This window comes from Chelonoidis abingdonii, chromosome 3, assembly GCF_003597395.2.
Source record: "Chelonoidis abingdonii isolate Lonesome George chromosome 3, CheloAbing_2.0, whole genome shotgun sequence".
Lineage (NCBI taxonomy): Eukaryota > Metazoa > Chordata > Testudines > Testudinidae > Chelonoidis > Chelonoidis abingdonii.
In genome coordinates, this window is record NC_133771.1 from 137,331,980 (window position 1) to 137,356,925 (window position 24,946).

Sequence of the window (24,946 nt, forward strand, 5' to 3'; positions counted from 1 at the left end):
TCTCAACCCAGAATTCTAAGGGGCAGGGGAGACTGTGGGAACTATGGGATAGCTACGGAATAGCTACCCACAGTGCAATGCTCTGGAAATCGACGCTAGCCTTGGACCATGGATGCACACTGCCGAATTAATAAGCTTAGTGTGGCCGCATGCTCTCGACTTTATACAATCTGTTTTACAAAACCGGTATATGTAAAATCGGAATAATCCCATAGTGTAGACGTACCCTTTGATTGTTCAACTCTTAAGACTGACTTACAGTGGAACATCGTTAATGCCAAGGTTACTGGGAAAGGGATTCTGTTCTTATTCATGAAATGAAATGTATTTTCTTCATGCTTTTCTTCTTCCCTTCAAGACATTTTATACCTAGAATGTCAAAATCAGTCAGAGGGCAGTGATAGTATTCTACCTCAAGCAACAGCAAATATCAGCATTCCTTAAAAAGAAAAAGTCCTGAAAGTTCACAATCCCTCTAAATTGTTAGTCACTGTTTATTATGTTCCCATCCTTCCTTAAATACCCCACATCTCTCCATTTCAATCTGTGTACTGTTCTCTAATTCTTGACAACTGCACCAGTAATGATACAGTTCAACAATTAACTAAAGTCAATTAATGTCATTGTAGCCCTTCTCGTGCTGCATCCTCTTAGCTTACCTGAGAATAAGCAATTTTCTTTTATTGCGCTTCCTTTGCAATACTGCCATTTCCATATGTGGAAACTGATGGAGTATGATTTTCCTTGCATTATCCTTCTCATTTGCTTACTTTCCTCTTTTCTTATCTCCTTCTACTTATTTGAATTATATGAATTCTATGAAGAAACCTAAATCCGAGGACACCAATTTATATTCTCCATTAACCGATTGCCAATCATTAGTCTAGGGAGAATCCGTTCTGCGAACCTTCTTTCTTGATTTGTCCAAGACAAATAGTGAAGGATTTTAGGGACAAGTTTCCTTTTAAAGGAGCAGCTGGCTACTATCTTATGTAGTCTCTACCTACAGTTTATATGAATTTATGTATGAACATAGAAGGAATTTGCATGCTAACAGTGACTACAGATGAAAATTCCATGTATTCCTATTACAGGATTTCATATTCTCAAAGCCCCAAATCAACTCCACATCTCAGAGGTACACAGCATGTAAAGGGTGCAGTTGTCCCATTTAAAACTTAGCCAGTTCCTGCAAGAACTTCAGCACTATTAACTAAAGTGAAAAAAAATACCCATAATACACAAATGTTCAAATTACTACTGGAAAAGGCAGAAGTGGTATATTTTGTTAGAATCTTCTGACATACACACCCCCCAATTCTTTACCTTAACACTTTATTTTTCAGATGCTTCTAAATGCTGTTGTTATGCCAGGTTAGGATATTGTGATATCAGTTAACAGATCGGAGTAATCTGAATGGTGTGGCCCAGTGAACTCAGAGATACTAGACATTTTAGAATGTGGTATTCTTTTATCTAAATAAATACATTTTAGGTCTAAATTTAGACTAAGCTCTTCAGGGCATCAGCTATTCTGTGCTATATAGGCTTTTATACCATGCTCATTACCATAGTATCTGAGCACCTTTCATTATTGCATTAAGCAATGTGACTAATACTGGTCATCTGTGGTTTTTCTCTCATGTCTCTTCTCCAGAGGGACAATTCCATGTGCAGTGTAGTGTTTTGTTAGTTTTTTTTAATGTACACAGTGCTGTGTGTTTATATTGAAGAAGGGAAGAGTAAAGAAATGGACTTGCACTTGGAGTGGAAGGTGGTGAGGTTCATGATGGTCCTTAGTTCTTGTGAGAATTCATTCATAGTCTGGACTAGTCCTGGGAAAGCTGCTTCTCCTGCACAGATGAGCTTTTCAGCCAGGTCATTAATGATCTGGATGATGGGATGGATTGCACCCTCCGCAAGTTTGCAGATAACATTATGCTGGGGGGAGGGGTAGATACGCTGGACGGTAGAGAGAGGATCCAGAGTAAACTAGAAAAATTGGAGGATTGAGCCAAAAGAAATCTGATGAGGTTCAACAAGGACAAGTGCAGAGTCCTGCACTTAGGAGGGAAGAATCCCATGCACTGCTAGAGGTTGAGGACCAACTGGCTAAGAGGCAGTTCTGCAGAAAGGACCTGGGGATTACAGTGGACAAGAAGCTGGATATGAGTCAACAGTGTGCCCTTGTTGCCAAGAAGGCTAACGGCATATTGGACTGGATTAGTAGGAGCATTCCCAGCAGATCAAGGGAAGTGATTATTCCCCTCTATTCGGCACTGATGAGGCCACATCTGGAGTACTGTGTCCAGTTTTGGGCCCCTCACTACAGAAAGGATGTGGACAAATTGTAGAGAGTCCAGTGGAGGGCAACAAAAATGATTATGGCGTTGGGGTACATGATTTATGAGGAGAGGCTGAGGGAACTGGGCTTATTTAGTCTGCAGAAGATAAAAGTGAGGGAGGATTTGATAGCAGCCTTCAACTGCCTGAAGGGCAGTTCCAAAGAGGATGGAGCTAGGACTGTTCTCAGTGGTGGCAGACTACAGAACAAGGAGCAATAGTCTCAAGTTGCAGTGGGGGAGGTCTAGGTTGGATATTAGGAAACACTATTTCACTGGGAGGGTACTGAAGCACCGGAATGGGTTGCCTAGAGAGGTGGTGAAATCTCCATCCACAGAAATTTTTAATGTTCAGCTTGACAAAGCCCTGGCTGGGATGATTTAGTTGGTGTTGGTCCTGCTTTGAGCAGGGGGTTAGACTAGATGACCTCCTGAGGTCTCTTCCAACGCTAATCTTCTATGATTTTCTTTTGTGACAGAAAGTTCCATTGTGCTTGAGGAGTGAAGTTGTGAACCACAAGCCTAATCTCAGAGCTTTTAGGTGATCTTTTAGATATTCTGGGCACAGTTCATTGAGCACCTGGGAAATAAGGACCAAGACCTTGAACTTGACTCTCTGTCCTATCCAGAAGCCAGTATATAGAGTGGGAGACATCCCTGACACAAAGACCACCCCTTGCCAAATTTCAAGCCTTTGCTCAACCAAAGGGCATTTCTTCTTCCTGTCTTTTAGTCATTCATTTGAATAAACTCAGTTCATTCAGCACATCCCAAATTATGACTCACATCACACATTCAATTGACATTTACTGCCGTCACTTGTAACTTATAACTCTGGTAGAAGGAAGCTTTTTGTAGAATGTGTATTTGTATATACAAGAAGCAAACCTGAAAAACATGATGGTTCTAAAGAAAAAACTTGAACTGGTCTGTGTACTGAGCTTCTCCTGTGTGCTGTTGAGCACCTGCAACCCACAGTGACTGTAATTGGAGTTGAGAGGATCAGGGTCCTTATGCATATCATTTTGTTAAAAGAAACAAGCACTCATTCTCTCTTGTACAACCTAAACAGTGTTTCAAAATGTCAGGCCAGATTTCCTGTTGGTGTAAAGTGACATAGCTGCTTTGACTTCAGTGGAGCTATGCTGATTTAGATCATCTGAGAATCTGGTCTCAAATCTCAAATGCTGTGTTTTCTCCTAGTTGCAAAAGTTTGGAAACTGAAATTTTCTGGTAGTAGAGTTGGCAGTGCCTGTGAAATCATAAGTGCTTTTGAATGGCTGAAGTCAATGGAAGCTGAGGGCATTCACATATGCTCTGAGGTCCCAGTTTAGGAAAGCATTTAAATGCGTGCTTCAGTTCATCCCTATTAAGGCAATATTAGGAGCATGCATAAATGCTATCCTGAGTAGAGACGCTTCCCTGAATCAGGCCTTTTATTTAAATCTGATTTATATATTAAATAATATAGAAAAAATCTCATCTCAACCGTCGCTGTCTAATGAAAGAAACAAAACTCTCAACTTTTGACATTATGGGGCTTAACCATTATCACAGGATCCAAAGGCAAGTGATATGGAAATGAACTTATTTGTGCTAGTACAAACTTGAAGGTACTTCAACAGATTAGATGAATGGTAAAATAGGGTTGAGAAGCTGCATAGTATGCTCAACTACCAAAGCTAAGTTTTAACCCTTATGAAGGGCTATTTACAGTAGAAGTTTTAATGTAGGAACTATATTTCTCCATTTCTTCACAAAGAGAAAAATTAGTTCTTGAGAGGCAGTAAATTCTGTACATTATAGATTAGATAATACGGTAAAAACATTGTACAGTAAGTAGAGGCACTAAATTGAGTAGTACGTGCTCGCTACTTATTTCTTTGTAAATTAGTTAATTTCCTGCATCTGCAATGTCAGTTCCATCACAACATCCACCTTGCATTAAGAATCAAAGTGGAAACAGTAAACTGCAGCAGTCTATCATTTTGTGTTTCCAGCAGAGATAATTTAACTGTAACACAGTGACACTGAATATTGATAGAAAAATGACAGGCCATGATTAAAGTTTTGTGCCAGATAAAAATGAATAGCTGGCAGATGAAAAGAAAACAGAAATTAATTTCCCTTCTGACTCCTGTACAAGTGAATTTTCTAATTGTTATTGCTTAGTATTGTACTGTCTTGTTTTTTAATAACCATAATAAAATATCCATTATTGGTTTTCAGCAATAAAAAAAATTGACTTCTCCTTTATTTTCTTGAACAGAAAGAGTAGTTACATAATCTGGCCACATAAAATCCAAGAAATCAGTTATGCCCTCAAGATGTTGATGTTAGTTTGCTTATCCTTTTATGAGTAGGAGAAAAAAGGAAATAATATTATCAGGCTCTTTTTAGATTTCAGTTTAGATTTCATCTCTTAAATACTATAGACTGTGGATGCAATAGGTGGTGGTTATCCTAGCCTATGAGAAATTGTGGATAATGGCTGTTGCTGGTAGGTTTAATCTTTTAAACATTTGGTAGAAAGTATTGCCAGCCATTCGTGTTTCAGAGTGCACTCGGTATACTGACAGCACAGTGAGGGACTGCAGCTTTTAGTATTAATATTGTTGGCAGACTGCTACACAAAGTTGTAAATGTTTTGACCAAAAACATTTCTAAACAAATGCTATACACGAGTAAAATAACTAGTGCTATTATTCACTGTAAAGGTCTGAGAAAATAAACCTCACCCACCACCACAGAATACGTTTATTGATATTTTCCACCATGCATTTTCCAAGATTGAGAATTTTTACAATATTCAGTTGTCTCCTGAAATATAGACACATGCACAAGTTTTTAAAATATGGATTTAATTGTATGACCCAGTTTTGAAAATGTTTGCCATATAAATTGGTGGGGATGGGCATGGGGATGCGATTTATATGGAGGAGCACAATTTAAATCTAATCACTTAAGTCTATCAACATGCACATATTTCCCATCATGAAAATGTTCTAGAAGTCAAAATCCAGAGAAGCAAAAAGATGAGAACGAGAGATAGAATGTTGAAAGAAAATAGCATGGGTAAGTGGCTCCTATTCCTGTGTTACAGTCCAGCAGTGCATTTTCCCCACTAAAATATTTCTGCATTGTCTCTGGGCTTTGAACAATAAGGCTCTGGCCTTCGCTGAACAATTTTCAAAAGTGTGCATCTCAGGTGCTAATACAAACATGCTGCTATACACACAAAATGGGTACATCCATTTAGTTTACCATTCCACATTCTTTAGTCTTCTATTCTGTTTTGGTAATTTAGATATGTTTGAAAAATTTGTCCTTAATTTTATAGCAGTTGTGAAATAAATTTACAATAATAAACCTATGTAAATTCTTTGTATTCAGAATCACTCTGAGGGCTTGTCTACAGGGGAACTCTTAGGAAAGTTAATACAAATGGATTTTTAAATTGGATTAGTTAAACTGTATTAAATCAAACTCAACTGTATTAAATCCCTGTGTAGATCCTCATAGTCAGAATTAAAGTGGTTTTAATTTGGTTTAGCTCAATTCGCTTTGAAAATGTCAACAGAAGGTTTAATTCTTAAAACTACAATATCCACCTGCTGAAGTGAAAAAACAGATTGACAGAGCCAGAAGAGTATCCAGAAGTCACCTATTACACTGGTCTACAATTTTTGAGAAGTCATCTGCTTCAGAGATAAAATGTGGTATTTATTATGTATTTTGATGTGCTGAATTCAAATATGACAATTAAAACAACTGATTGGCTACTGTTTCTAAGATATTTAAGTTTTTACATTTTATGTCTATGTATATTGTGTAGATAGTAGAGTTTTAATCATAAAGTTGTAACCTCAGTCTTTTCAGATGTTTATGTTGCTTTACATAATAATTTTACCTGTCCCTGTTTAATGTAACACTTTAAAATCAGCAAAGGGTTATAAAATAAAATTTATTTGAACAAAGCGAGAAACTAATTATGTACATAGTTTGTCCATATTCAGTGTCTAACTCGCCGCTTCTTGCTTTTTTTGATTCATTAAATGGAGTTTCTTGTCACTATCCGCATAGTCTCGATGGGCTCCATTTGCTGATAGCGTTTCTCTCTGTTGCAATGTCTGGTGAAATCGCTCGCCTGCTCATCACGCTCACTGTCTGCAGTTTAGTGGAAAAAATCTAGATGAGATGCAAAAAATGTATCCTTAGTGACATGTTGCAACAACTTTTGTATGCCTTGAGGAGGTTTTCCACCTATACTGTAGTTGGTCTGCCTTGTTGTTTCCGAGAAAATTATGCCACTAACTGGAGTTTCCATGCCGTCTTCCTTGCCACGCAGTGCATGGTCAAATGCATCATCTCGAAGAAGTTCACAAATTGAGGATCAACAAGACACCTTCCTTTATCTTAGCTTCACTAACTTGGAAATTTTCCACGGAGGTACTTGAAGCTGCTTGTTTTGTCCAATGGCCTTGACAGTTCTCATCAGACCAGCTTGATTGAATGGCTGGTAACAATCTTTCCTGATTCACAGTGGTGTAGCTGAACACTTTTCCTCCCAGGCTCCAATGACTGTCGGAGTGGCCATCTTCTTGATGTAGTGGAATCTCTTGCACGACTATCCATTCCAGAGAAGACAGCAGTACTTTTGTATTCAGTCTGCAGCGCAAGAGAGCACAACCTTCAAATCGCCACAAACTGCCACTGATGTTGGTCATCGTTTATCACCTCAAAAGTTGTTTCATGTTGTCCTAGTTGGCTTCTTCTCATATGGACTGCATGACACTGGAATGATGGCAAACATTGCATTATGCAGCAAAACAGCTTTAAGACTCGTCTTGGATGAATCAATGAACAGTCTCATTCATTGGATTGTGAACGTTGAGCTGGCCCACACATCGATGTTGTGCAGCATAAAATCACCTTCCATGAAGAGAATGGACAGATCCTTTTGCAGTCACGAACATGGAAACCTAACATCACCTGCCAGAGATTCATTGCTGTAGTCTGGAGCCCACAGCTAGACTGAGCCAATCAACACTTTTAAAGCATCATTTTCGTTCTCTACCCAGATTAGTAAAGTTTGACTACATTTATTTCAGAGCATTTGGCTGTAGAGCGGTTACAGGACAGGCCCAATAAAAAAATAACATAATGCCATTAGCGTCCTCTCAGCCCCCACTAAAACCTCTCCAGCGTATCATCAAGAATGTCACCTATCTGAAAGATGATCACTCACTCTCAAGATCTCGGAGACTGACAGTCCTCGCTTACAGACAGCCCCCAACTCAGCAATAATCACCAGACACACAACAAAAAACCCAACCCAGGAATCTATCTTGCAACAAGGCCCTATGCCAACTCTGTCCATATCTTTCAAAGTGGCACCATATAGACTAATCAAATCAGCCACGCCATCAGGCTCTTCACTCATCTACCCATTATAATATAACCATCATGTGCAGCATAGCCCCTCTGCCATCTATACCTGGCACAAACGCAGATAGTCTCACTGCAAAAGACATAAATGACACAAATCTGACATCAGGAATCATAACATTCAAAAACCAGTAGAAGAACACTTCAACCTCTCTAACCACTCAGTAACAGACTTGAAGGTGGCAATTTTGCAACAAAAAAACTTCAAAAACAGACTCCAAAGAGAGACGGCTGAACTTCAATTAATATGCAAATTAGATACAATTAACTTAGGTTTGAACAGAGACTAGGAATGGTTGGGTTATTACACTAATTGAATCTATTTCCCCATGTTAAAATATCCTCACACCTTCTATGGGTCATCTCGATTCTCACTTCAATGGTTTTTTTCTCTCTCCTGCTGATGATAGCTCATCTCAATTGATTGGCCTCTTACAGTTGGTATGGCTACTCCCACCTTTTCATGTTCTCTGTATGCTCAATTCTATGCATCCGATGAAGTGGGCATTAGCCCACAAAAGCTTATGCTCAGATACAATTGTTAGTGTCTAAGGTGCCACAAGTACTCCTGTTCTTTTTGTGGATACGGACTAACACGGCTGCTACTCTGAAACCTGTCAAAAGGTTTAATGCAGTTTAACGAAGCCACTTTAAATTCACACTTTAATTAATTTGGATTAATTTTCCTTATTAACCCTGTGTAGGCAAGCCCTTAGCATATTAAAAGGAATTTCTTTATATGGGTTAAAAAAGCTTTCTTCTTTGCTGCATCTCATTGAACAATATTTTATATATGTAGCTCTTTATATGCATTGTAAAGGACATGAAGAGTCATTTGCAAAAAGATAAGACTCCAATGACCATTGTTTACAACTAAAATACTTGTTAAGATATATGTAAATCATGTAATTTAGATCTAATTAAAGTCATTTATACAGTACACTTATTTTGTCCACCATCGTTCATACAAATTTAATCACAAGAAGTTTTACAGAGTTACTTCAAATAATAAAAGTACAGCACTAAATAATGAATAATAGCAGGGGGAGTAAGAAAGGAGAGCAAATTGGAAAAATTGTTTTCAGCTGAGATATGATATGAAATGAAGTGCTATGGAGGCTATTTATAGCAGCCAGAGGTGCAAGAAAACATTCTTTACCAATAGTGAAAGGCCTGATGAGAGTCAGTTGTTAAATAGGGGAAGGCGCAGGGAGTGGGTAGAGAGGGGTAAGGTCCGTGAAGTAGGCAGAGGCAAGTCCATAGAAGATTTTACAAATAGAAAGGAAATATAGGAGAGGAAGATGGGGAGAATGGAGGAGTAAGAAGGTACTAGTGGAAAAGTTGGTTTTGACAGTGGCACATTAGCAATGTTGTATGTAGTAAGAGAATGAAGTAGGTCAGGAGGAGGAACTGGTTTTAAGGAACCAAACGTCCAAGTGGTCCCAGGAGAAGGAGGCAGGGGAGGGAAAATAAAGGAAAAAGAAATAATTGATTAGAAGGATTTGAAATAAGTGTCAAAGGGGGAGGGGAAATTTAAAAAAAAAAGCTATTTTGGAATAAAAGAAATAGGATTGCTTAAGCCTTGTTGGGGAAAGACTGAAATTGCGAAGTGTTTAGATGGAGAAAAGAGTTAATAGTGCTCATGAATAAACAAGGATTGTTAACAAGTTTGGAAACAAGGGAGCAGCAGAAACAAGGTTTTGGTGCCCTGGGAACATCAGTACAGAGTAAAGTATGTAATGAACGTAGAAGATTTCCAACTTTCTTGGTGGCCGTAGAGATGATATACAACATTGTTTTAGTAGGCATCGAAATGTGAAATTGAGACTCTGGTGTGTATAACAGGCTTTTCTCATTGGCAGTGAGAGAAGTTCCCAGCTCCAAAATCAAAAACAAACAAACAAAACCCAACCAACCCAAAGTTCCCTTCCCTAGCTAGTCAAAATCAAAGCCCTTTCTAGGGTCTGAGCAAGGGAAAACCAATATCCCTGCTTGAACTGAGTCCAAGTTTTCCATTCCCCACAGACTATATTCCTTTCCTCTTCCTTCTTTTGTGTGTGCCAGCTGAGTCCTGTGGTTTGATGAGCTCCAGCTGTATCTTCTCTACCAGATTATTCCTAAACCCAGAGCTGACATGGAAAATAGGGTTGTGGGGACCTTGACTGACTAAGCCTCTTGTGATCCAGTCGCATGATGGAACATTACAGAGCAGGTTTGGATGAGCAGTGGGAAGTTGTAGGCATCAAAAAAATACAAGGGAGGGGGCAGGAAGCTAAAGTGGCAGAGTAAATGTTAAAGAATCAAAAGCAAATAAAGCTGGAAAATCTAGATACAGATGTTTGAGATAACAGGTATGAGGGTAAATTTCTGAAGGATTAAGCAATCTTCAAGTATAAACATGGCTATTAATACATAACATTAATGGTAATACGGTAAACTACATTAAAGGGCTGGGTTTCTAAAAATATGGTCTTCCTGGGTTTTTTGAGTGGCTTAAGCATTACTTTTCTTGATTTTCTTTCCCTCCTTCTTCCTGGCCTCCCTTAGGATGGTTACCTTTCTAGAGACAGCTAGACACTGTATGGACATACAGTAAGAGAAAGCTCTCTACCTCAAAGAGCAGACTCTAAATAAATGAAACAGAGAGTGGGCAGGAAAACAGAGGCACGGAGAGATGAAGTGACTTTCCTTAGCTCACAGAGTAGGTAAGTGGTAGAGCTAGAAATAGAATCCAAAGCTCCTGATTCCCAATCCTATGCCCTTTTTACGAGACTATATTTCCTTCTGATGTTAAATGGTATCCTGTATCCTTTATAATGACTTTCCCTGGTTATTTCTGTCAGACCCATTTCATCACTCCTTAGGCATTTTTTACTTAGGGAAAACTCTTAATGTCAATTCAAGTTTTTCTTGATCACAGGGTAAATAAGGCGTCCTGAATAGGGCTTGCAGACTGGGAAATTATTGACCCACTGTCTTTTCCAAGGCGTACACTGTAGGATGAATCAATAGTAAACATCTTTCATCTTCCTGAATGTCATTAATTCTAAGGTTTTTTTCCTTGATGCCTGCACTTAAGCCCTGATTCAGGAAAACACTTGATCATGTTTACATCCCTTTGATGTCAATGGGACTTATTCATGTGTATAAAGTAAGCACGTGCGTAGGTGCTTTCCTAAATCAAAACTTTAGTCCTGATCCCAACAGAGTTGCCAGTTTTGGTTGGACATGTCCCTGGAGGTTGCATCACATGACATAATATTTAATTAAAGATTAAACTTTAATTCCTGGAGACTTTAGGACAATCCTGGAGATTTGGCAACTCTGTTTTCTGTTAGGAATCAGTTCTTTAAGTTACACATTTATTTGTTTCTATTTAATTTATGTTCCCACTGCTGGAAAGTTTTTGCATGTGTATTTATTGAATATGAATTTTATTATGCTTGGTTTCATTTTCAGTCTCACTTTATTGGCTTTCATGATATGGCTCCTCACAGAGGTTCATTCTGTCAGTTAAAAGAACAATATCTTCTACACAAACAGTGTTTTGGCCACTGTGGATCATGAGCCATTTTTCTTTGGTTCAGTCATCAGAAGACATCTCTGAGATAAGCTGCATGGAGATTTACAAAAAATGCTGTCACCTTGTCTAGTGCCTGTTACTTTTTATAAAAATATTTTGTCTATTCTTACTTACATGGGCATATGTTTTCATTTAGGCTAAAGTGTGCAAGAGCCAAAGATGACTTGTGTGTGTCTGCAGTGCTTGTAGTAGGAAACCTGTTTTCCTGGACTTCCAGCTAACACTCTAAATAGTTTTAGAGCAATATTCTGCTGAGGAGCCACATGCAGAACTCCTGTTGACATCATTGTGAATCTTGCACGAAGACTGAGGGGAGAAATAGCTTGTAAACTTAATAGAAGATGGAAAGAAGCCTCGGTGGACAAATCCCTTTTTATATATATATAATCTTGGGTCATGCGTTTTTATATAAAGAATACACTTATAAATAGCTTATAAAGGATCAGTAAATGATTAGTATATGTTTTAATAAATGGTTAATCAATTCTTATAGATTGTTATAACGTCCAACAAATCAATAGGTTTCTTGTTATACCTTTGATTGATGTACTTAATACATACTGTTATGTCTGTAACATGCATGTATAACATCTATTAGTCAATTATTAATATTGAATAATGTATTTATAAATGTAACTTCAATATAAAGTGTGACCTAATCTTGACCTGTCCACAATGTAGGTCCAATCCTACAGAGTTATACTGTGCTTAATTTAAGAAGAAGAGTAGTCCCATCCACTTCACTAGGACTACAAACATCCATAAACTTAAGCATTTACAAAGTGGATTTAATATGAATAAGCTAAACACCATAATTTAATTATCTATCTAAAATTCTGAAATATTCAAAAAATTGGACCACATAAACATTTTATTTATTTGGCATGTGGTTTTGTGTTTGCTGTTTGCAATTTTCAAAATTCTTGTTTAAAAAATGTCTCTAAACTTTCAGTAATTTTAAAATAAATTATGGAAGTAGAGCCCCAAGAATTAAATAGACTCAGACCATCAAAAGCATCTGTGCATTTACTGCTTTCAGTTGAAAAGTTCAGCAACATAGAGTCTATTAATATTCATATTTGATAACCTAGTTAGAGATACATCAGGTAGTACCAGAGTTTTACTAATATAGTGGCAAAATAATAATGTCGTTGAAATACACCTAAAGCTATTAAAGACATGTACAGTATTTATGGAATGCTGAAATCTGTGTAAATCTTAATCATGATCAACTCATGTTGACCAAATGACTTGAGTAGTGGGTGAGTAACGTGCCCAAGACACTGCTGCTTTGTAGTAGTTCAAACACCATTTGTTTTTCTGACAGTAATTATTGCATATATCATTATTTCTATCCTAATTGTATCAGTGGAGTTTTCTATTAAGTTGAACAATCAAAGTGGGCTACCTGTTAGAAGTTCCAGTCAAGTCTTGAGTTGTCTAAAATGAATATCTCATAAAATACTATACATTGGTGCTGACAAACTTCTTATAAGCGGCAAGAAAGTTTTCAGAGGTATACCTACAGGGAAAGTTTTTAACTATGTAACTGTTACTCTGTAGTGACACGCACCATCTAGTACAGAAAATAGTAGGGTTTATTTTATTTTATTTTACTTTACTTGGAGGTGGAGTGCTGACTGGAGGGAACACAGAATTATCATGTGGCATGTGTTGAAGATCTCTCCCCCCTTCCCACTCTCCCTTCTAATTAGCATTGCTCAGAACCCATTGGGATTGAGGCAGCAATTTGAAGACCTCATGTCACATTCCACCTTAAATAAATATGCATTCATACAAACTGTAAGCACTAATGCAGTGGCTCCATTTCTGACTCCCAATTATCCATATTTGTACTCTGAAAATATTGCAGCTTCAAGTTTGGGTTGGTGAGTTTTATTTGTGCAGTAAAAAATGTTGTTCAAAGTAAAAATTTGTCACTCAAATAAGCATTTTATTACTAACTGCAATTAATATATTCTGTGTTCAGAGTGAAAATCTTAAATATCTGTTTCAGAGTCGCAGCCATATTAGTCTGTATCTGCAAAAAGAACAGGAGTACTTGTGGCACCTTACAGACTTATGCTCAAATAAATTTGTTAGCCGCAAGTATTCCTGTTCTTTTTAAATATCTGTGGTAATTGAATATCTGATTTAGTCAAGAAAGTTGGAATAACAGTTTGGTTTGTTTAAATTTTTTAACTTATAACTGATAGATCTGAAGGACATTGATAGATACAAAATGCTGCAGTTATTAGATGCTAAGATAAAATTTAGACATTCGAGCAGTGAAATGGGAGTCAGGATTTGTGGGGTGTATTCCCTTCTCTGCCACTGACTCACTTCACTGTACTTCAGCGAGTAATTTAACCTCTCTGTGTTTCGGATTTAGCATTTGTAAAATGAAGATAATATATGCCTGTGTGTTGTCATGGTACTGAGAAGTTTAAGTACCTGATGCTGCAAAACCTTGCATGCATGGAATTCTCATTGATATCAACTGAAGAACTGTACATGAAGGGTTTGCAGGGTAATATTCATAAAGCACTTAAAGATCTTTGATTGAAAGAAGATGCAGACGTGCAAAATATTAAGAAATTCTAAACAGAAGCCTCCTTTCAACTCCTCTTTCTGCTGGAAAAAAGGAAACAGTACAATACCACAAAGTGAGGTTGGGGAAAATAGACAAAAAAGGTAGGAGAAGGCTGAGGGAGAGTAAAAACAACAGCCCTAATTTAATTAATAAAACTTGATTGACTGATGCTTTAGATTTTTGTCTGTTTCATTGTAGCAAGAATCTGAAAAGTTACATGCATTATTTTCTTAAAAGTATAATTTGACCAACATATTTAATGCAGCAAATAATATTTTAGTTGAAGTGATAACATCCTCTCTTGGAACAACTTGAGGAAGATTATGTGAGTACTTTTTCACAGTACAGATATAAAGCCACTGGGAATGAGTAAGGCTCTGATCCTGCTCCCATTAAGGTCAATGACAAAACTTCTATTGACTTCAGTAAAATTAGAATGGGATCTAATCTACCTACTGAACACACCACAGAAGGTAATAGCATTTTTACAGATTTTTCTTGACATCCACTGTGCAGTAGATAAATCCCTCTACTGCTTCTCAGCTTGAAATAACTCATTACCATTTTAAAAAGTGCTGACCTCTTTGAGAGCATTGACTTGCCCTTTTGATTAGGTTTAAAAAAAGGTTGTGTGTTAGGAGCTATTCTCCCTGAAACAAATTTTTATTTTCCTCTGCCTTTTATTTCAGCTGTGGGAACCAGCTGCTCAAAAGAGTGTGGGAAGCTGACTTGGAGGCCTGTCAGCTGTTGTTCCAAGAGTTTCAGCTGAAAGAAGCTGGTTGCTGTGTTTCAGAGGGAGAAGAGGGCCGAACAGATGAGGTGGATGCTGCTGATGATCACTGTTCGGACACAGAGAGAGGAAAAGAAAGCCACTTTGCAAAAGGCACAGAGCAGGCCGCTGTTCCATACCCCACTGCTCAAACCAAATGCCGTGAACTCAAAGAGGTATCTAGAGTTTTCTGCAGATTGTTGAATGATGTCATTGTTTTTCATTTTGAGAGGGAGGGTTAAGGGTCAGCAAAGCAGATTAAGAATTAACTTTAGATTTGGCCTCAAATAAGGACAAAAATAAAATAGCTTTATGAAAACTCTCTCAATCCTTTTTCCTTTCACCATCAATCTTTTCACAGTTAAGAAAGAAAGAGAATATGTAATGTACATATTGATTTTTGGGAGAAAATATTCTCATAAGATTCTTTATGGATTTAACACAAATTATCAACTGTGTCTTCTCCCACTTACATCAGTTTCATGCTAGTGTGACTTAATTGACTTTTTATTCCTGATTTACATTAGCATTAGGGAGAGGAGAAGCAGGGTCCTCTAATGTCAGTTGAATGGTCTAAGGATATGTCTACACTACCCACCGGATTGGCGGGTAGCGATCGGTTTATCGGGGATCGATATATTGCGTCTCATCTAGATGAGACGCAATATAGCGATCCCTGAACGCGCTCCTGTCGACTCCGGAACTCCATCACAGCAAGCGGCGGTAGCAGAGTCGACAGGGAGAACTGCGGCCGACGATCCCACGCCGTGAGGACGGGAGGTAAGTCAAAATAAGATACTTCGACTTCAGCTATGCTATTCATATAGCTGAAGTTGCGTATCTTACATCGACCCCGCCCCCTAGTGTAGACCAGTCCTCTGTCTTTCCAGTTCAGATGCTGGCAGACTTCCAGTTTGCATCAAATATTAAAAAGGAAAAAATGAGGAGGCTTAAAGGACTTGACATATTTCTTTTAAGTTTTGTGGTTTGCTTTGGAATTTCTGTGTCAAATATTTACAACTACCCAGTAATCATTTAACAGCACTGCAAGGATAAGCAAGCTGTTAAAGAGTCATACCATCCAACAACACCATGTAATGTGACAAAAAAAAACAAACCCAAAACCCTATGACATGCATTGTTTTTATTTCCTTAGAATTTTGTTGTCAAAAATTAAACATGTGTTTGTTTAAGAGCACTTACTGTTAACAGCCATTGAACTTTGAACCACTTAGAAAATTGATATTTAATTGTGCATTTCTATTGACTGAGATTTAGCAGAAGTCAGGCCATTACCCTACTGTAAATTCCCATCTGGTCTAGTAAAATTCTATTCTGAATCAGGCTGTGAATGGTAATTTCAACCTTTTGTAAAATAAAATGTTCTACATAGCTGGACAACTTGTAACATAGAGGGCATTTTCATCCTAAATGGCCAGCTGTGATTTTAATTTTATCTGCTGTTGTTGGTGAATCTGCAAAGATAATGCCAGCAATTCTGTTGCTTGGGTAAAGCTTGACTTCTTCCAAAAGTACAACTGAGAATCTAGGGAGGTTTAGGATTGACTGTGACTGATTCTTCTACAGTCAAGGTTAGTAGAGGCAAATTCCAATCTCAGTTGCAGCAGCATAAATCTTGGATTAACTCCATTGAAATCAACCAAATTGCTCTGGAATTGCAAAGAAAGATTAAAGATTGTTCTAATGAGCCATAAATCCAGTGTCTTTATTAAGTCCATGATTTTTTGGTTTCTACAGAGTTATGAATTTAAGTTCCTAGGCTCATCTTTTGAAGTTGATGTTTAGGTTTCCTTTGAGGACCATGAATGAAAGATCAGACATAGAGTGATAATTTTATGAAAAGTGTTCACCCACCAGCAATACGGTGTTTTTGTCTTATTTTTCCATGCGAGTTTATTCAAGAGCTCGGTGATTGTCTGGTTTCACCCACATAGTAGTTGTTGGGGAATTTAGTGCACTGCATGAGATAAACCACATGGTGTGATAGGCATGTGTAGGACCCATAGATCCTGAAAGGTGTGTTGTGGAGGGTGTTGATAATCATAGCTATGAAGATATGTCTGCAGGTTTTGAATCTGTTGTTATGGCAGGGTCTGGTGTCACTTTGAGTTGTTATGTCCTGTTCTGGGGGGAGCTTATTTCTGCTGATACTGGCGACATTAGAGGATTGTTTGAAGTCCTGAAGAGGGGTTTGAGGAAAGATTTCTTTCAGGATGTGGTCCCCATTGAGTATGGGTTGTAATACCCTGTATGGTTTCCATGGTGGGGTGATAGACGATAAGTACAGATGTGCAGGCAAAGGGGTTTTCTTTCCTGTATCGAAGCAGTTTTCTCAGGATATTTGGATGGCCCATTTAATCATGCAATCTACTTCTCTGTTGGAGTGTCATTATTTGGTGAAGGCAGTTTTAAGTGCATTAAGGTGCATATCCTGGACTTTCTCCTTGGAGCATATTCTTTGATATCTGAGTGCCTGGCTGTAGATAACAGATTTCTTGGTATTTGGGGTAGTTATTAGATCTGTGAAGGTAAGTGTAGTGATCTGTGGGTTTCTCATATGTAGTTTGCTGTATGGTTCCATTACTGAAGCTCATCATGGTGTCCAGGAAGTTGATGCTGGTGCGGGAGTGTTATAGAGAGAGTTTGATGGATGGGTAGTCGTTGTTGAAGTTGTGGAAATCTACAGAGGAGTTTAGATTGTGTCTCTCTAGAGGATGTCAAGTACCAGAGGGGTAGCCGTGTTAGTCTGGATCTGTAAAAGCTGCAGAGAATCCTGTGGCACTTATAGGACTAACAGACGTTTGGAGCGTGAGCTTTCGTGGGTGAATACCCACTTCGTCAGATGAAGTGGGTATTCACCCATGAAAGCTCACGTCCAAAACGTCTGTTAATCTATAAGGTGCCACAGGATTCTCTGCTGCTTCTCTAGAGGATGAAAATATCATTGATGTATCCCAGGACTATCATTGGTTTCATGATGCATTTTTCCAAAAATTATTCTTTGGGGTGGTCCATAAACAGGTTGGCATATTGGGGAGGCATCCTAGTACCCATGGCTGTTCCCATGGTCTGGGCAAAGTGTGTGTTGTTGAACATAACATTTTTCAGGTGAGAATGAATTGGGCGAGGTTGGTGTGGATATGAGTGTTGTCCATTGTCCTGTAGATATTTGAGGTAAGAGGCAATTCCCTCATTGTGAGGGATGTTGGTATATAGGGAGGTGACATCCATTGTGGCAATATGGTGTTTGGAGAGAGGCTGTTAATGTTGCAGAGTTTCTGGAGAAAATCAGTTGTGTCCTGTAGGAAACTGGACTTTTGAGTAGTGAGTTGATTGAGGATGGTTTCTCTGAGTCCCAATATTCCTTCAGTAAGCATACCATGGCCAGATATGATGGGTTTGTGTGGGTTCCCTTGTTTGTGTATATTGGAAAGCATGTAGAAGGTCCTTGGAGTGGATTCAAGGGGTATGAGGTTCTATAGTTTCTCTTGGAGTTATTTTGGAAAGGATTTGAAGATATCCTTACATTTCTGGGTGAATTGTGGTGTGGAGTCTTCTCTTACTTTATTATAGTAGGTGGCATCAGAGAGTTGTCGGTTGGCCTCATTGACATAATCATCACATTTGAGGATTATGATGTCTCTCTATCTGCTGGTTTGATCACTATCTGGTGGTTGGATTTCAGAGACTGTATAGCTGTCCTCTCCGCAATGGAGAGATTGTAGTGGATATGATGTTTTGGGATTTCACAGTCAAATTTTTCCTTGAAACAATCAAATGTGTGGGTTCATCCACTGTGGGGTGTCCGGGCAGATGATTCCTTTTTCTTATAACCATCACTGGGGACAATACTATGAACAGTATTGTTTTTGTTGTGAACCACTTCTTTGAGGAAGAATCAGTGAAATAATTCTTCTAGTTCTCACATGTTAGTGTGGTATCAAATTCTGTGGTGGGGCAGAAGTTCAGTCCCTGGGAAAGTAGATAATTCAGCTCTGGTAAAAGGTAGCCTTGATAAGTTGATGATGTTGGGATGTCACCTAGTATCCATCTGGTGGGTCCTGGTGTCATGGTTTCTCCTGGAAGTGCTGTTCTGTAGGTTGTGGATTTGTTGTAGTTATTTCCATTTTTTGTTTTTGTGTTGGACGGGGTGGGGGTGGGGTTACAGTTGTTTTGGCTTTCTTGCATGGTTTCCAGGTAGGGTTCCTGATTTTTTTTTTTTTCTTTTCAACATGTGGGAGCATGTGATGATTTCTTATTTGAAGGGCGTCCCTTCTGGAATACGTGAGGTGCTGGAGGTGGTTCCTCAGTTTTTCTGAAGTCCTTCCGCAGAGTTCTTTAGCATATTTAGAGTTGCGTGTAGTTAAGTGGTCAGAGGGTTATGGATGGTTAGTCCTCTGGGAGTCCTCTTAAATTTGCTCAGGAAGTAGAGGACTCTGTTAAGTTTGGTTTCCTTTTTCTTCATGTTGTGGAATTTCCATTTCAGACAGTGAAATCTGATATCTTTCCTGGTTGTTTGCAGTATGGTGGTAGTTGTGTTGGTCCCAAGGTATTAGAGATACAAAATGGATGAGGTAATTTATTTTATTGGACCAACTTTTGTTGGTGAAAGAGACAAGTTTTCAAGCTTACACAGAGCTCTTCTTGGAAGGGTACTCAGAATATCACAGCTAAATACAAGGTAGAATGGATAAGGAGTTAACACCTGTTGCAAGAGACCATTCAAGGTGAAGTGGATAGTTTACACCTCTACTGTTGTGTGACAAAGGAAGGTTAGTGGGTCACAGATTGTTGTAATGAGCTATAAATCCAATGTCTTTATTCAATCCGTGTTTTTTGTTGTCTAGCAGAGTTATGAACTTAAGTTTCCAGACTCATCTTTTGAAGGTGCTTTTAACATTTTTTTTTCTTCTTCTTCTGGCTCATTACAATAATCTGTAATATCCTGGGACCAAGAGAGCTACAAGACTGAAAACAAATTTTACCACGATTTTCTCAGTTGGTGCTGTAGTTTAGACAGTAGCATAACAGGCTAGTAGCATCTGAACAGGAATGTTGTGCAGTGTATCTTTCACAAACACCTCCTAACAGCCAGTTATGGGGTGGAATATTTAATAAACACATTACACCTTTCTATAGCCATGGCAATAATTTGAGAAAGAGAAACTGGGTAAAGGAAGGAAGCAAGTCCTCTGATCAGTAAATGCACTTACTTGAGAGGTCTGGCATCTCTTTTCCAGCATTTAAACCTTATGTCATGATGTATAACTGTGGAACTTTTGTGGTTGTTTAAAAATAGCTCTGTCTATGGCTAAATAGATTGTATACCTTTTAGTTACTCTTTCATTTCACCACTGAAAGGGTTTTAAGGTATCTCTAAGGTAACAGCTTAATGATGATCATTAGTAATCAACCACATGATAATTTATCATATGACAAGGGATGGAGATTATAGATACTCAAGGAAGAACGTGCATTTACCAAATTATTTGATGATATTCTTTGAGTCCTTATGGAGTCCTTCTAAGATATATATCTTGATAAGATTGAGCTCACTTTTATGGGGGTGACCCCCTTTAACTATCTTATCTCTGTTTTAGGCTATGGGTATCAAAAAAGGAGTGGTATCCTTTGAAGAATATTAACTTCTTTCCAAAAGAAGGAACAAAGTCATCATTTGTTCTGGAGCTTGCAGAATTGCTAGTTTCAAAACCATGACAGAAAGGATAATAATAATACATATGCACACACACACATACACTGGCAGCCTTGCAATTGTTTCACTTTATACTGAAATGTTATGAGTGAGGGGTTGAAGGCTGGAATTCTAGTGGTTCATTTGTCAGTATTACCAATAACTACTTCATATACTTTCACTTCCAGTCATTTATCTTGTTATTTCTGACAAAACATTATTGTAAACTGGGTCCTGGGTTCATGGCAATGTATTATAAATACAATTTCCTTACATACGATTAACTTTTGCTCACAGGTTTCATTAAAAACTTAAAGACTATTCTTATGAAAAAGGGGTTTGAAACAGGAGAAGGGGAACAGCCAGGCACTCACGATCCTACTGGATTTGCTCCTTGACAATAAAGACTTGTTTATTTTATTGTTATTTTTGAAGATAGATATATTCTCAGTAGATCACAGAATATCACGTGCTCAGTCATGATCATTCAGGCTTTGTATGCTTTCAAAGTTCCAGATATCTTACTTTCCTGTGTGATCATAAGTTTATTATCTGACAGCCTTATCTCTGTATTTCTTAAGACAGTTGGAATATATTTTATAGTTGTACTTAAACTGAAGACTCAGTGATCCTCACAAATACTATTCTTTTTTTAACCTGCATATGTAGAACTCAAAATTAAATATACTGTGTTTAATGGGACAATAAACTCCCTGAAAATTGCCAAAGCACTCTTGAAACTACCTGTGGCATCACTGAATAACCATATCTGACAAACTTCCCCTGTAAAACCAACTATAATCCATGACAACCCTGCTGGTAAAAGCACCTTTACTGGTTTTTACCAGAACTAAATCAGATGGGACCAGCCAGAATTATCCTGGAATGGCCAAAAACACCTGAGAATAAATGGCACCCCACTGGAACTACCAACAGCTAGTTAGAACAGCAGTCGTCTTTAACTCATTGGAACAAATCCATAAACAACACTAATCAGTCTGAACCAAGCCAAAGTACTCCTGCACCAGACAGAGCCAAGACAGATTCTGGCAACTTCAGGTATGGTTCTTCTATCAGGGACCAAAATTAACTTGCTGGAATTAAGAAAGAACAACATGGAGCCACCTTTAGTCTGAAGGAACCAAACCAATCATGGCAATTGGGTGTGATTCTGCCATGGTCCCAGTAGGTCCTAGATTTGTTCCTTAAAATTTTATGTAGCTCTAAATTGACTCCAAGTATTTTTACTCTGGTTTCTTAGAAGTGGAGGAGGTTGGAATTTTTTTCATAGTTTGTTTCTGGGTAATTTCTGAATTATACCAGGATTTTACTCGGCCTTATATACAATAACACTTCATTTCTCAAGATATTAACATCTGCACATTGCATCTCTCCTTGTGTGTCCTTGCTTTGACTTTTGTTTGTTGATATTTTCCTAGTAAGCAACATCAGAGGCACTGCTGACAACTGATATCTGTGTAGATTTGTGTGTGTTAAAACCTCCCTAACACCTGATATCTCTATGATCATGTATACCCATGAACCTTCACGTTTCATTTCCTGACCTGTCCTTTTTTTCTTCTTTTTCTGGCATGCTGTGCAGTGTTCCCTCTTTAACCTTATGAAGGAAGGAAACACCTACTAGATTTCAAGAGAATTCAGATGATTAAAGTTTCAAGGTAAAAAAAAAAAATGCAGTAGTATTAGCTTTGGTAAGCCAACATGTTTGGTAGCTACCACATCAGTCATTTGTAACATGTATAATTCCATCTCAGTGCTTGAAACAGAGTGTGTGTTGTTAGAGTAGAGATCAGGTTGCCAGGTTCTCTTCCAGCTGTGCTATTAATTTGCTTGATCTTGAGCAAGTCACCTTTCCTCTCTGTACCTCAGTTTTCCCATCTGTAAAGAAGGTTTGTAAAATGCTTTCAGATCCTTGTTGAAAAGGTGCTATATAATTACACAGCATTTTGTTTGATTAACTATGTTTGAGATATTAATACTCTGTGATATTGAAATGGACTCTCACTAAAAAAGAAATGACAACAGTATACTTTTAAAATGACATGTTAAAAATTAAGTCAAAACTGTTTGTGATATAGTGTTTGTCAGAATTTGGTGATAGCAGTCAGCAATAAAGCCTTTGTCAGTGGGATGCAACACATTACCATAGATTAAAGTACTCTCTGATCCAGGAAGTAAATGTGCCAGATGTAAAGGGTAACACTTTTTTAGAAATCTAAACAAAATGTACTTTCATATTAGTTTAATTAAATGTTGTATTTGTAGAGATTCGAAAATCATTTGGAGACTTTAAATTTATCTACCTTAAATGTCAACATTGAGCATCAGTGAAGGTCAGTGTTGGAGTATGTTTTCTATATCCTTAATCCAACCTGCAAAGGGATTCTGTAACAACAGGCTTGTATACAGTGCTCAGGTCACCCTTGTACAGCCAGTATTTACCCACATTTACTACATAGCGATGTCATTGCCCAGTCTAACCATAAGGAAATACTGAAAAGTTTCAGATACCACTGCGTGTTATCTCTGGGTAAACACTAGCTTTTTAATGAAGACATCTGTATCTCATAAAATTTAATCCTTCCAAGAACATGAAATATTGTAAAAACCAAAAAATGCACTAACCAACAAACAAAAACTGAAGACAGAGTTAATATCTTTGCAGAGTTCCCTTCTTTGTAGAGGTGAAGTTCTGAAATGTTCACCAAGAATATTCTATGTTTTATCATTTGTTTCCTATATACAGGTCTCTGATACTGTGTGTTGCTTTGTCAAAACACTAACTGTAGCCCTCACTTGAATAGAGCTAAAAAATAGTGTGTGTGTGTGATACTAATATCTAATTTTACAGTTTCATGACTTCCCCAACTACCCCTCAACCTAGCTATTTAAATATTTTCTAATTTCTTGTATCATAGTAGAAATGTGCCGTGAAGAAGATGAAGATAGTAGCCTTATGGATCAGTTCAGGGAAGTCTTCCATGCCTGTAAAAGAATCTGTATGTGCAGACCATGGTACCTGTGTGGGACATCAGTGGGACACTGCACTGGCACAAGGATGTACTTGTGCAGTGTCACATAGATGATTGGGGCTGAGAATCTTAATTTATAAATTAGAGTTTAATCTGATAATTGTTGGTTCTTTGTACAATATATTGACCAAATAAATCTAATAATCTACATTTCACCTCTCTCATTCTTTCAGCATTTTGTTACAGAGTGGCTAAAAAAAGTTAGAACAAGTTTTGCTTTCCACATACACTTTTTGAACTTATACAGTCCTTTCAAACTTGATAGAAGATTCCATCTACTGGTTTTGAAGATGATAATTGTTTGTTTGTAGATTTGAGGGGGAGGAGCAAAAATCACGCTAGTTTATAACAGAAACTGTAGCCTGAAATATGGCCTGGTTGCTATTCCATAATAAGCTCCATGGAAAATAGCTTTCAGGTTTCTCCTTTGTTGTCTTCTATCCTCTTTCTTTATACTTATGCTGCAAAACAATATGAGTTCAGCCTGTGTAATTTTTATTATGCTATACTGCTGCTGCACAATTACATTAAAATCCTTGTGTTTATACATAATGTATTATGTTTATCTTATGACATATCCCTAACAGGTTGTGGAGGATATTTCATTTGGTACAGATAATCATTTGTATGAGGAAAGTGCTTTCTAGACAACATAAGAGGATTGGGGGAAATTGTACTAACTTCCTTGGGATTCCTTTAAAACAGATACATCTTTTTCACCTTTAGGTGAAAATTGCAGAATAGGGAGCAGATATTTAGGAAAGCAAGGCTAAAACCAAAATGAAGGGACCAATCTTTCCGCCATTGAAGATAATGGGAAAACCACTAGTGACTTCAGCAGAAGCACGATCAGACCCTGAGGCAGTGATTTTAACACAGATGTAAGAAATAGCATTAATGCATCAGAGAAATAGACAGCTAGTGATAATTAGTTTACTCTAGTGTACGACAATAATGATATTTTAACGTGGAGCAAAATCATAATGCTTGTTTCCTCGTCTACCTATACCACACCTTGTTGTTCTATTTGAATCCCTTTGAACAAATTATTTTTCCTTTCAGAAGTATATAAATGTGTGGAGTATAGATATTCAATATAAATGTTATCTGGATACAAATCCTGGATGTTTGGTATCTTGTTTTGCCATCATTTTGTAAATAAAGGTGTCAGATCATACAGTTTGTATCCTTGAGCAAAGCCTAAAATAATGAAGTAGTTTGAGATACATTTCCTGTCAAAAATAAATGGGAGGACAGCCTCTTTTTGGCTATAAACTGAGTGGTCAGATAAGAAATCCGTAGTTACACTTATTGCCCTTGGGAGTAGTATAAATTCACCATGGCCCAATTCCACACTGGGATACCTTGGGCTGAATCTTACATATTGAGAAAGTTTAATTGCTATGCACCACTTCCAGCAAGCAAATTAATTACACAGGAAG

At 37.8% G+C, this 24,946-nt stretch overlaps 1 protein-coding gene across 1 annotated transcript in view; it reads left to right on the forward strand.

The window, feature by feature from the left end:
- Positions 1-24,946, forward strand: part of DISC1 (DISC1 scaffold protein) — a 399,613-nt gene that overhangs the window by 338,501 nt on the left and 36,166 nt on the right. The window contains 1 exon segment of the mRNA XM_075064148.1: positions 14,656-14,911. Within this exon segment, the coding sequence (XP_074920249.1) occupies positions 14,656-14,911 (256 nt within the window).